Source organism: Onthophagus taurus, chromosome 6 (assembly GCF_036711975.1).
Source record: "Onthophagus taurus isolate NC chromosome 6, IU_Otau_3.0, whole genome shotgun sequence".
NCBI lineage: Eukaryota > Metazoa > Arthropoda > Insecta > Coleoptera > Scarabaeidae > Onthophagus > Onthophagus taurus.
The window spans coordinates 18,024,203-18,038,657 of NC_091971.1; the positions used below are offsets into that span (position 1 = coordinate 18,024,203).

The window sequence follows — 14,455 nt, forward strand, 5'->3', positions numbered from 1 at the left end:
ATTTTTCTAGTCATCACGGTTTTTGAGTTATGAAGAGTTAAGTATTTTAGAAGTTGAGTATTCAGTATTTGAGTTGTGTTTATAATTCAAAAACCGTGATGGCTAGAAAAATTCTACGTGCACCATTGGATTCCACGTGAAAAAATCTAGTAGAACCCGTTTTTACTTTTCTACTAAGTTTCCGGATAGCCAAGATACAGGAGGTGTCTGAAAATCGTAAATATCAAACACTCATCCAAAACGAAGAAGGCTATGAAAATTTGGTTTGCGCCATTGTAAGTTTCACAAAACTAGTAGTTCAGGTTCGTGAAAGCCGCAACTTTCTATCTTTCATAATAACTGAGATACCCTGCAAACCCATCGAAATTTGAACACCTGTACATTTGGATTTGGATTATTCTCTACTCTTTTACATGTTTCTGGTGTTTTGTTTAACAAATTTTTAAGAACTTTTATTTTATATGTATGTTTTATGATAAGTTTCATAGACAACTTAATCAAAAAAGTGAAAAAACATGCATATTTTTATTTTATTTTTTTAGTAAGGGTTATTACGCTTTTTTTACATTTGTAATTAATGCTACTTTAGTTCATTATTGTTAAAAAAATGATTAAATGGATTTCGTTTGAAATGGTAAATTGTGGTTGCAGCGCTAACTATCGGCAGGGTTGGATATAAAATGTACATAGAAATTGAAAACCGTTCCAACAGCGTTGGCGAAATGTACGCGTACACGAACGTGTCCACGGACGAACATGCGCAGAAAAAAGTCCTGTACTAGTCGTGTACGCGTACACTACGAGTCAAATTTGTGCGGTTGGAACGAACCTAATATGAATTGCGTCTGGTGCAATTTAGCTGAAATTCTTGGTGTTGCAAAAAGAACAGTTGAGATGGGTAAAAAATCAAGAAGAAAACACAAAAGAAGGAAAACATAAAATAAAAATTGAACTTAAAGTTGAAGAAAATCCTAAAATCATACTTAAGCAGTTGCAAGAAACATTACGAAATGAGTTTCAGCTTAATGTAAGCAAAGAGCGTATTCGATAACACCTTGTTGGCTTCATATTTACATTAAACTAAACACGTTTTGAACCGGTAAGAACCAACACCGTCGAAGTGAAAATAAAAACATCTCAACACATAAGAAATTTGGTTGAGCTTCAAAGTGAAAACATGCCCATAATCTATTTAGATGAAACAAACTTTAATTTCTTTATCTAGCAAAGTCAAGGTCGTTCAAAAAAGGGAAGTCATTGTAGTTTCATTGCTGCAAGTAACCGGGGAGCAAATGTTCATCTTATTGGATGTACCAGTATCTTGGGATTAAGAATTAAGAAAGGGGTCATTTAAAAGATAATGAGTTTGTTAGGCAATGCTTAAAGAGAGCTCAAGATAGCTAATGTTCATTGGCTTTAGCCATTGATAATGATTGATAATGCTCCTTGTCATTGTGGTGTTGAAGTACAAGAATTCCTTCATCATAAATTTGTAAGTGCTTACAGCTAAACCCAATTGAACGCGCTTGGTTAATTTTGAAAGCAGGTGTAAAGGCAGATGTGGCGAATGCAGTTATAAATATTTTGGAAGGAAATGACCGAGAAAATTTGTCTCTAACAGAGTACAGAATTCGAACATTAGAAACTATAATTACAAACAATATTCCCGAAATTAATGTAACTAACTGTAACAGGTTTATAGCAGGAATCACCTCTATTTTAAACATGGAGAATGTCACCTTTTGGGTTAACAATATTGTTTATTACCAAGTATAAAATTATATGTTTAAAACATTAATAACGATTCAAAGATTGTCTTGTTAAATTATTGAATGTCAATTTGATATTGATTAATATCGTTTTGATTTTGATTAATTTTAGTTAATGCCAATTTGACTATGACAGTTGTCAAATTGGTTTTGTTTAACGTCATTTTGAATTTGATTAATGCCAATTTGAACTTGAAAAAGTATAGTGTTGGGCGAAACCGTTACTTTTTAATAACGTTAGTGTGACTTTCTAGAAATGGTAATTTTAAATCATGACGTGATTCACGTCATGATTACGAGATCACGAGTCAGTGATCACGAGATAGCGACCTCATTCATGTGTTTTACATATTAAAGAAGGTTTTATCGACGAAAATTAAGTAACAGTATGAGTTTAAGGATAATGTTATAGACTGGGGAGGATAGGTGTGAATATGTACTGAACTCCCAAGGTTTTTATATTAAAGGTTGTCTAAGTTCCTATGCTGCAATACTTTGATTTTAGTTTGTGGGCAAGGGGCAAGAGCAGGAGTGTTTCGTGACGTAAGCGATCACGGATTGCGCACGCAACCTCATGGCCATGTGGTGCACCATGCATTTGTTTAATTCGAATTGCTTGGCGGTATTATTTTCCACGTGTGACGTAATGCGCAGTATGGTTGCGTACGAACCTAGACAACCTTTTATACAGGTGTCCCGCAACGATTGTACAAAACTGCATCAGCGTATTCTATGATCAAAAATAAACAAAAAAAGCCTAATAAACATAGGTCCGAAAATGGACCATTTTCGAGATATTCAAAGATTTAGTTTCATAAGTTGATATTGTTAACATCATGAATTTAAATTTGTTTTTATAATAATTAAGTCGTTACTATGATTACGATAAGTTGTCTAATCAAAAAAAAATAATAATACTTCACAAAATTATTATTTTACTATTTAATTTAATAAAACTATTAAGTATGGCTCCTATTAATTACTCCAAGGAAGAGATGGCGGATATGGTGTATTGTTACGGACTAGCTGATGGAAATGCGTCGTTAGCAACTCGTCATTACGCTCAAAGGTTCTCGAACAGACGATTGCCTAATAGTCACACCTTTAGCAAACTATTTCTCAGATTAAAAGAAAGGGGAAGCGTAACCCACAGCCATTTCACGGAGAGACATTACACAAGGCCGGTGGAATTAGAAGAAGCAGTTTTGAGAAGAGTCGATGAAAATGCCTCAACCAGCATTAGAAGAATTTCTGCACAAGAAAACATTAACAAAACAACCGTTCACCGCATTTTAAGGGAGCAGTTGCTTTATCCTTATCATTACAACACCGTTCAAGCTCTAACAAAAAATGATGGCGAAAAAAGAGAGATTTTTTGTAGGTGGGCCATACAGGAAAAGGTAGTAAACGTCGACTTTCCCATAAACATATTTACGGATGAAGCAACATTTACTCAAAGTGGAATTTTTAATATTCATAATGCGCACGTTTGGAGCGATGAAAATCCCCATGCAATACTAGAAACTCATCATAAGTGGCGATTCAGTGTTAATGTATGGGCTGGAGTTATAGGTGATCAGTTATTAGGTCCATTTTTCCTTCCAAAGAGATTGACAGCCGATGCCTACATACATTTTTTACAAAATGACCTTACAGAGGCATTTGATGAATTACCTCAACAAATTCTAGAAGATTGCTACTTTATGCACGATGGAGCACCAGCACATTATGCACGCGCTACTCGAGCATACTTAAATAACAGATTTGGCAATAAGTGGATTGTGGCCACTTCGTTCACCAGATTTAAATCCGTTAGATTTTTGGTTTTCGGGACATTTAAAACAAATTGTTTATTCTGAAGACGTTCAAAATGTGCAGGATTTGAAGAATAAAATTAGTAACGCATTTGACACAGTAAAACAAATTCCTGGTATCTTTGAAGGCATTAGAAGTTCATTTAGAAAACGTATCCGTTTGTGTAAGTTTGTTAAGTAAATGGTGCGCATATTGAACATTTATTATGACATGAATCTTTTCCAATTTGTTAAATATTCGTTGTTTTTATGCTGGTTGAACGATTTTCTTCGACAATCTTTGTTACTTGTTTTGTTAAATTATTAATGAACTGTATTAATTAACTTAATATTATCTTATTATTTATTAAACTTTATCTTAACCATCGTAACCATGGTAATCATATAATTACTGCATCTAAATCGTTAGAATTAATGATGTTTACAATAGGTCAGCTTATGAAACTAAAACTTTGAATATCTCGAAATTGGTCCATTTTCGGACCTATGTTTATTAGACTTTTCTTGTCTGTTTTCGATCAGAGAATACGCTGATGCAGTATTGTACAATCGTTGCGGGACAGCCTGTATATAAACCTTGCTGAACTCCATCTTAAAATCCATGGCGATGGCAGGTTACTACGTTATCGGCTAACTGCTGTTTTTAAAATCAAACCAAAATATTATACCCTGGTTTATAGTTATTCAACGGAAGTGCCGAAAGATGCAATTTAAATTGCATTGTTGTAAAATAATAATAAACTTGTGTTCAGATTCAGGAATGAGTACCGCGTCGTCTGTATAGCAAAATTGAAATAAATATTACCCATTTTATAAACTGCTACTTTAGTTCGTTTTTCGACTACTTTGCCCATAATAATGCTAAATATAAATTAATTTACTGATAAATGTCGCCTTGTTTATTCCGGTGAGTATTTACATTTTTTCAGATAATTCAATATGTCTTGAATTTTGCTGGTCTATACACTATTAGTGCACTGTTAACATCTTAATTTTTTAAAAATATTTTTACTATTGGAATGAGCTCCTCATTGTTACTGTTTTTATAATTTGCTTTATGTCAATTTTTGTGACCTTGGATTGTCTTGGAACTTTTCGCCTTGCTCTTCAATTTTAAAAACGTTAATCATTTTAAAATGTTAATACTTAAAAAAAAATACATGAATGTGGAACATAATTTATGATATATCTACTGGAATTTTATGAAATGACGTAGCTATGCACGATTTACGCATAGTCCAATTGTATGATCAGATATTTCAACAACTTTTTGGAAATGTCCCTTTTTTAAATTTAGTGTATAATTCCTCTTCCACACAGCTCATCTAGCTTGTTCTTCAAAGATTTACTTATTCTTAATGCTACTTATGGAACATCCGCATTAATTTTGGATACATGTTTCATCTTAATTGTACCTAATCTTTTAAGCCACATAGGATCTATCTATTGTGTTACACAAACTAGCTTTACTACATCTCTCTAACCAACCCTAGCATTGTTTATGTTTTATTTATTTTATTACAATTCTTTTTAACAATTACTTTAAATCATATGGAGATAATAAAATAATAATAATACATTTTCCCAGCATTAGCTCTTACTACACTAGTACTACGTACTACGTACCGTTTTTTTTTTTTTAATTTCTGGTATTATCCGTTTAGTGAACTCTTGTCCTTGCAATACATCGACCTGTTTCTGTATCAATTTTAAATTCTATCGGTCACTCTTTTCTTTTTCCTTGTTGTCCCATTTTAATCATGCCCACTTTGTGTCCCCTTCATTGCTTGATTTTTCATTTCCTACTTCATTAATAATATAATTCATGATAAACAATTGTCGCACAATTTTTTTCCTTATGCTGGAGATTCTTTAAATTAAACTTGTGTCAGGATTTGATCAAAGGAAGTAATTATTTGAAAGTTGACAGTCTTGATATGTAATTATTTTAAGTATTTCTATTCAAATCACTACAGAATGTTTTTAATTAAATAGATCTACGAAGAGTATTTAGATGGCCATGTTTTGGTATTAGAAAAACTGGACGCTTCCTTCCGCCAAAATAATCGTTTCGAACAACTTTACCGCGACTTTGAAACTCAAAAAGTTTGTTATCTTCCATTAACAACATTTGTATTAAAACCTTTACATCGATTACTTCAATATCACGCTTTACTTCAACGTATGTATATTTTTATACTATAACATTACAATATTTACAATATTTTGATTCTATATTCATTAGGATTACTTAAACATTATGGTCCAAATCATCCAGATCGAGCTGATTCGCTCACAACAAGTGATACACTGAAAGATTTAATTCAACCGGTTATGGAAACGTTGGAACATTCTGAAAATTTAGCGACATTGTGCGAATTGCAACGGGATATAATTGGGTTTGATAATTTATATCAACCTGGTAGGAAGTTTTTGAGGCATGGGTGTTTATTGAAACATTCGAAAAAGGGATATCAACAGAGAATGTTCTTTTTGGTAATTAAAATTTCGTTCAAAATACATCAAAAAATAATTATTTTTCTCAATAAACAGTTTTCGGATATTCTTCTTTATACTTCTCGATCCCAAGCTACTCTTCAATTTAAAGTTCACGGTCATATGCCTTTAAGAGGGGTCATGATTGAAGAACCAGAAGGTGAACTTTCTAATTATGGACTTATTATTTATGGTAAGTTAAAATAACATTAAAAATATTAAATAAAAATTAATTATTTAAAGTAGGTCTTCCAAAGGATTGTGAGTTGATAATTTATTTTTAACTTTTTTTATGTATTTTTACTTCTTTTCTAGGTGGTAATCGTCAAATGACGGTTGCAGCAAATTCCGCTGAAGAAAAAGAAAAATGGAAGAAAGATTTGCAAGCCGCTATACAACAAGCTAGAGATAAAACAGATACCAAAATTACTTATTTAAGCTTAAAAAGTTGTAGTAAGTCTTGATTGTTTAGTTTTTGTATTTATTTTTATTTGTAATTTTTTTAAGGTTCGTCAGATGAAATTGTTGATCAATGTGGTACAGATGTGGCAACTCAAACGAAACCAACAGCACAAAGAAGTAATACAACTGTCCATGTTTGTTGGCATAGAAATACAAGTATTTCAATGAAAGATCAACTACTTGCTGTAGAAGTAAATATTTTTTATTAACTAAAATTGGTATATTGTTTTTTAATATTTTTTTAGAATCAATTATCAGGGTATTTATTACGTAAGTTTAAAAGCAGTAATGGTTGGCAAAAACTTTGGGTGGTCTTCACATCATTTTGTCTTTTCTTCTACAAATGTAGTACAGATGATTCTCCATTGGCTTCCTTACCATTGTTAGGTTATAACGTTAGCGCTCCAACAGCTGAAGACGCTATTGGAAAAGATTTTGTATTTAAATTGCAGTACAAAAATCATATTTATTTCTTCCGCGCCGAGTCTGAATACACTTATAATCGATGGATGGAAGTTATTGGATCTGCGACGCAAAGTAAATCGAAGAAAAAACAACAAATTAATGAGAACAGTATTGAAACGTCTCCAGAAAAATAAATTTTTGCCAAATAAACAAAAGATAAAAATAAGTTGATAAGAGTTAGTTATGCAGTATTTTTATAGATTTATTCTGCTCAAGTATTCGTTAAAAAAATATTAAAAAAGATGTTTTAGTGGGTTTTTAAAGTTGATTGTTAAAATAAGTATTCATGGAAATTAATTGCATTTACGTAATACTTTGATGCCATTCCAATTTTTGTCGCAAGATAAAATTAATTAACGTAGGGAAAAAGTGCCTTAGAATTTTAATGGAATTAAAACGAAATTTTAAAATGACTATGTAAATCCTGTAAATATATTTTATACATTGTATTTTTTCTATGCGACCTTTTAACGTTTTAAACTGTGTTATTTTGTAATTTTGGCAGCTAATTTCATTGGTAGGTTTTTACTTAATCTTTTTAAATAATTGTACTTTTATTGCATTTACAAAAATTTTTTAATAATGTTTTTTCTGTAATTTATTTTTAATTATTATAGTTGATATTGGTTTATTTGTCAAAAAATAATTTTGCACATCACTAATTAATTAATAAATTATAATTCTTTTCTTAATCTCGTTTTTTCCACTTTTATTGTATTGATTAATAAAAAGTTTTTAGCGACTTCAATGAAGCTTTTTAACATCTACTGTCATTAATTGTAAATGCTATATGACAATCTTTTTACTTATTGAAATACAAAAATTACCGCAACTATGATAAGATAGACACTTCAGTTCCTTTAAAAGTAATTTTTATTTAAGTTGTGTAGTTTCAAGTGAACAAAAATCTATTCCTGCACATATCTGCTTTAATAAGCAATGAACCCAATTAGTTTAAATTGTTCAAATAAAGTAATAATAATGGTAAACAATACTTAAATTAATACAAAAATTACAAGGACGAAATTTTTGTGAAGTTGGAATCTTCCTTATTATATTTGTATTACTAGGGTAGTTATAAATGCTGCGATAAGAGCGCGGGCTACTAAAAAAAGTTAATAATCAGGCTGCGATGAATCATCGTGCCAAGGTCACAATTTGTTGAGTGGCCAAACAAGGAACATAAGGCCTATCTTGTCTCAATAGTTCTGTAGTTCCGAACAGTTCAGAATCATTCTGCGAATACATATTTCATATTAAATGTATGCGCAGAAAGGTTCAGAACTGTTCGGAACTGCGGAACTCTTGCACCAAAACAGGCATATATATTTCAATTATGTACCAGGTTAAGTTATCCTGCAGACGTTCACAGTCACTGAAATCGCAAATATGAGAAAAAATCTTCAAATTATCGCCAAATAATATCTTTTCACAATCCAAGGTGTTAGTTATGTAATGATAAAGGCTAGAAATAACAATTATACGATGTTACACACTTAGGAAGTTTTTGAAATTGGACCAAGTCCACTGGAGATGAACTCTCAAAAGCCGATTTGTCAAACTAGCAAATAAGTATTCATTGACAACTACAGACTGATTATTGGAACCAAAATTACTTAACTTTTTGAGTAGTCCAGATATACGGCATCTATTTAATTTCTTATAGAAAACACATCTGCAACTAATTGTATGAGTATGACAGATTTGTGACAGTGGATTGCCCACAGACAAACCCGTACGACCCGTACTGGTGGGAGAGTATACAGAGCACATTATATGGTAATGATGGTAATCATGAAGTAGTGAAAAACAGTACCTACACCGTTCTGTTCGATATCTTTATACTTGCTAACTTAGTAACAGCACAGAATAACTAGAAATGACACTGACGTCGATTCGTTTGATGACCTCGTTTGATGACCTTGATTTAAAATCTGCCAACTTATCGCGAGTTACCAAAGGCGCAGAATAATTATATTCAGAATTAAAACCTGAAGTTGAACTGGCCAAAGATGTAGAATGTATTGATGCTAAATTACAAGAAAAAGAAGTGTTGGAAATTCAATCTGTTGAGGAATCGATTGAGTCTCCTAAAACTAAGAAATCGAAGTCAAAAAGATAAAAGTAAACAGAAAGAAGATCATAAAGTTTTTAGTGCTGAAGAGATTGTTGATGTTAAAATAGAAGATGAAGTAAAAATTATTACTGAGTGAGTTATTTCAGAATTAAAACCTGAAGGTGAAGTGGTAAAAGATGATGTAGAAGATGTAGATGCTGAGTAGCAAGAAAAAGAAGTGTTAGAAATCAAACCGGTTGAAGAATCAATTGAGTTTCTGAAGAAAAGCAGTTGAAGTAGTGAAAAATAGTACCTACACAGTTGTGTTTGGCATCTTTATACTTGCTAAGTTAGTAACACCACAGAATAACCAGAATTGACACTGATGTCGATTCGTTTGATGTTGGCGGCACGTCGTTTTGTGAACTCGATTTAAAATCCGCCATCTTATCGCGAGTTACCAAAGGCACAGAATAAGTAGATGCACAGAATAATTATTTTGTGCTAGAAGTGACACTTTGGTGTCCCGCCAAATTTTTACCACCAATAGCAGCATACCTTGACAACTCGCTATAATATGGCGTCAGATTTTACGGGATACCGAAAGTGTCACTTCTGGTTATTCTGTAGTAACACTTCAAGAAAGAAATAAGACTCGATCTATCGGTTGACACTGCAAGCACGCATTCGATATTATAAAATTACATAAAAGAAGACCACGAAAAAGAAATTAAATTAATTTTAAATTGTCAGACTAGGCACACTGTTTGTTATGTTGAAGCGATTCAAATTATTAGAAAAATGCGCCCGTAAAGCAATGGTTGACATAAAAGAGCCCTTTCTTGTAGATTCACAGTACGAACTTATTAATGCGTTAGTAACCATATTGGAACCGGAAAATCTGACTGTAAGCCAAGTTTGAAAATGATCCAGGAAATTGATATATTCAATAATGGCGGTGGTATGGATAAAAATCTTCAATTCGTTTTTGAATGTTTGAAAACTATTCCACCAACAAGTGAGGAATTGGAACGATGCTTCTCTTCAACACATAATTTAGATCTCGTTTAGGAGATAAAACAATAGATAAATTGATTGTTCTGCGACATCTCTTTAAAAATAGTGCTATCGATGGTTGATTTTTTTTAGTTGAAATTTTTTGTATTATGGCTAGAATAAGTTGATCTGGCTATCAAATGTTGAGACCGCCACTACACAGAATCGAAACTACTAAAAAATATGCTGACTATTGGGGAGTCAAATTCTACAACAAGTTACCCGAAGACGTCAGAAGTAAGAAAATTTTGAGTTTTAAAAAATGGGTGAAGGACTATTTAGTTGCCAAGTGTTACTATTCGTGGTCTGAATACCTTCTTGATTAGTCTTTTAAATAATCTTTATAATAAATAATCTTTCTTTTTTTGTATGACGATTTCTATGTGATTAGTGATATTACATGAATAAAATTATTATTATTATTATTATTATAAATGTTAGCAACACCTTGAACACTTTTTATTTATAATTACATAATATATGTAGCCCAGAAATCCCGGGATTACCCGGGATAGAGAGTTGCACGAAGTTTTATAGATTTATTTTAATTGTTGGAAGTAAACTGTGAAAAGGTTTCTTTCCGGACGGTATGGACGGTGTTTGGTGTGTCATTATTCGCACTTCTAATATGCCTATTATAAGCTATTTTAAATGACATTCATTATTCATCAATTATATAAACTTTAAACTTTTTTTTATCAATATTTGAGACCAATAGTCTTTCAACCACTTTTTCATTATTTGTTTTTAAATTTTTACTAAGGCGGGAATCAGCTGCATTGCCTGCATTTCAACCTAAGTTGTAAGGAAGTGACTGTTCTTTGTATTATGGTAATCACGGTCTTCAATATTTATATTAAGCAAAATGTTGCAGTTTCCTAAAAATGCGTTCTTACAACCAATATACATACAACATATATATACAACCAATATTGCATACATATATGCAATACAGTGAAATTTTTTCTTTCTTATTTTATAGATTTTATAATTTTGACAAACTTGAGGACCATGCAGGTTTTCTGCTCAAATATAATTGTAAATATTTGAGCTACACTAGTACTTTTATGGTACTTAATGTTTGCTGTCTAAAAAAAATTTATTGATTTATGGATAGTAGAGCCACCGTAAGACTGAAATCAGAGGAAGTTAAAAATAATGTCTACCTTTATATTATAAGGTATGTGGAAAATCTGAATGGACAATACACGGATTAACCAAAAAATACAAAAAGTATATGAAAGTAGCCACAAATTCTAAAAGTGCAGCAAGTTATGACTTAAAATTGAGTAATTTTTTTGCCATTTTTAAAAAACACGCTATTTTGCATGATTAAATAACTCTATTACAAAAAAAGCTGTAACTCAATTATTTACATACTGATTTTTATGAGCCAGGAATCAAATTAAATGCTTTGTTTTAGGCTACCTTTATAATTTTTTTGGGGCACTATCATCAGTGTCCAGCTATTGTCAATTTTTCTGCTTTAAATAGGTATAATATTTTTCGCTTCATTGGATTAATATTTTTTCGGGACCTGTTGATGTACAAAACATACAACACATTTGGCGAGATGCGGTATGAAACAGAATACAATGTGTTAAGTAATTATCGTACCCGACGTCATCATTGCAAGTATGCAACCAATATCACACTGAATATAACTGAATACGCAAATCGCGTATTGCAATACCAGTACTGTGATATTGGTTGCATACTTGCAATGATGACGTCGGGTACGATAATTAATTAATACACTGTACATACTTTTAAGATTATTCAACCCGATGATAGATAGAACTTCTATCTATTAATTATAACACGAAGTTATCAGCATACAAATTCATTAACATCAATGAATTTGTTGCTGAATACAATAGTTTTCATCACAATTAATTCGGATTGAATCAAACTGTGTCAAATTGAATCAGGATTATATCCTGTGGTGAGTTAAGGTAGCACTGCAATTTTAGAATATGGGATGTTATTACACTTGAAACAACAAAATTGTTTAAAATTTGTTGTAGAAATAGATTTATAGTGCTTTAGTCATTAATTTAGTGGAATATCACGCCATTGTTCTTTTATCTTAATATTATTTCATTTTTCCTTAAATGAATACGTCAGAATGCATACTTTTCGTCCTATTGACGAAGTCTTAGTGAATTTGAGGTGTATCATCAACCGATAACTTTCTGCAACGTGGTACCCGTTGCCAAATTAAATTTGATTGTCATAGTCATATCGATGCCATACAAATTCGAGACATGCGAACTGTTAAGAGCACATTGTCCTATGAGAAGTTCACATTACAGGTACAGCGAATATAAACTTTTAGAATCAAGAATACCTGCAAGATTTTCAGTTTCCGTTATCTCGTGTAATTATTAATATAATATTAGGTACCGAATAGGATTCATACGACGTCATTTATGTCAAAAATTGAATCTTTGGTACATTAAGCTTGTGGTAAAGTACGGACCTGTCGACATAAAACCGTTAGGTGTAATTCATGGACTGCCGTAAATCTATTAAGTCATTGATACAAAAGTTGATACAGATCTACGACTTTTACACGATTACAATACTTTCTCTTTGAATGCTTGGCATATATTAGAGAGTACAAATTCGCTTTTAAGATTTTCGATGCAATAACCTTATTTCTAACTTTTATTGCCGTCAAGAGAATAGTTTCATATTGATATCGTTTTCTTACTTTTCCTAATCGATTGGTATAAATTTTAAGCTAATTTTAACTTCGAATCTAAATGGAATTCTCACGTCCGGATTGAATCCCATTTCCTGTTCGATTAACGTCGCCTCGCCGATTTTATTTTTTTCCCTAACAGCGGTAATCGCATCATTTCGGTCAGTCACGAAGACTAGAAACTCCATTACCTTGATTAATTTAAATCTAAATGAGCTAAACTTATTAAGGTAGACCTCTGACAGTTATTCTATTAATAACTTTCACGTTTCACAGAAATTCTCTTTCACAAATTTTATATCAATTATTATTATTGACCTTTCATTGTTATCTTTATCCATATAATTGTTTATATCCCATCTATGACTCATAAACTTGATGTAATAGAGAACAAAGTACAATAATCGATCGACGGGAATCCATTGTAAAGTATAATTTTTTTACATTCCTTTTATATATTTTTTTATAATAATGCGGATTACAACCTGATTAAGCTTGGCCACTAAGTGATTTATTAAGGTAAATTAAGCTACTGTTTTTAATAACACTGAAAGCAACTACGCTAATTCAAATGGTTTTTTTGAGTCTTTTTTCTAGTTGAGTCATGACGATATGAAATTTACTCATGACGTTTGACAAATTCACATGGGTGGAACCGAAGAAAAGCTTATGATCAATAAATTATATAAATTAATATAAAGACAAAAAAATAATAAAAACCGAGGACTAAAGGGCATATCGAGGTGCGACATCCGTCACTGACGACTACTTAGTTATAATAATGAAACTGATAAACTATGGAAAGGCATAGATAAAAGAAAAACCAAAGAAGAACTAGAATGTAAGAAATAGAATGCAAAAAGCTGCATTGTGCAGTGTGTACTACTTTGGTTAAATGATTTAATCCGAATTATGGGTTATAGAAAGATAGCATATCAAAAATGGCTTCTGATGAACGACTCACTCCAACGAGGGATATATGCTAAAAGACACGGTGATAACATTAACATTGAATGTATAACAAACAGCGAAATAAAGAAAGCTTTCCGACTGTCCGGTTAACTTCCCTGATAGATACTTTTTAATAAATGCTTGGTAGAGGGACGAAACATTCCAGACAACTGGAATTTTATAATAGTAGGAGAAAATGCCAAAACTATATAGACTGTATGGCAGAATTATAAAAAAAGGGTTGAATATGATAACAAAGAAATCAAAGAAGAAAGCGCTTTCCATGCAGAAATATCATATATAGATATAATAAGTAATTGAGAAGGGAATAGTCCGGGACTTATCCACACATCTTGTATTTATCGATGTACAGAGAGGCATGGAAATGGTATATACAGGTGTCGTTACAATCGTGTGCAAAAAAGGTGCATATGTGCAATTCTAAACATCCATAAAAATTCTCAAAGCGCAGTAAAATTGAAAAACTATGTAGAAATAGAAACTACACTTCAGCGCAGAGAAAAGGTCACTGGTATGGACACGTCATGTGAATAGTTGGCCCAAAAAAGTACTAATTCGGAACATAGTATATGTTCCGAAGGAAAAGAGGCCAATGAAGACATAGATGGAAGGAATAAGCAATGCAATGAAGGGCAGAATATCATCAACATGCTGAAAA

The 14,455-nt window shown here is 31.8% G+C and overlaps 1 protein-coding gene across 1 annotated transcript; it reads left to right on the plus strand.

Annotated features, from left to right (window-relative positions):
- The first annotated feature begins 1,429 nt into the window (after positions 1–1,429).
- On the plus strand, positions 1,430–9,128 carry LOC111416837 (FERM, ARHGEF and pleckstrin domain-containing protein 2-like). Its single transcript, XM_071196512.1, has 9 exons — positions 1,430–1,492; positions 5,579–5,765; positions 5,829–6,079; positions 6,137–6,272; positions 6,326–6,340; positions 6,395–6,532; positions 6,587–6,732; positions 6,787–7,078; positions 8,989–9,128. Exons 1-9 carry the CDS (start codon positions 1,430–1,432, stop codon positions 9,126–9,128), a joined length of 1,368 nt encoding a protein of 455 aa, XP_071052613.1.
- Positions 9,129–14,455: the final 5,327 nt, after the last annotated feature.

What these genes read in the sequence shown, in the direction of transcription:
- LOC111416837 (XM_071196512.1), top strand. Translation starts at nt 1,430, where the DNA reads ATGATTGATAATGCTCCTTGTCATTGTGGTGTTGAAGTACAAGAATTC. An exon ending in AATTCCTTCATCATAAATTT is followed by an intron (nt 1,493 to 5,578) that starts GTAAGTGCTTAC and finishes TTAATTAAATAG; the next exon opens with ATCTACGAAGAGTATTTAGA. An exon ending in ATCAACTACTTGCTGTAGAA is followed by an intron (nt 6,733 to 6,786) that starts GTAAATATTTTT and finishes ATATTTTTTTAG; the next exon opens with AATCAATTATCAGGGTATTT.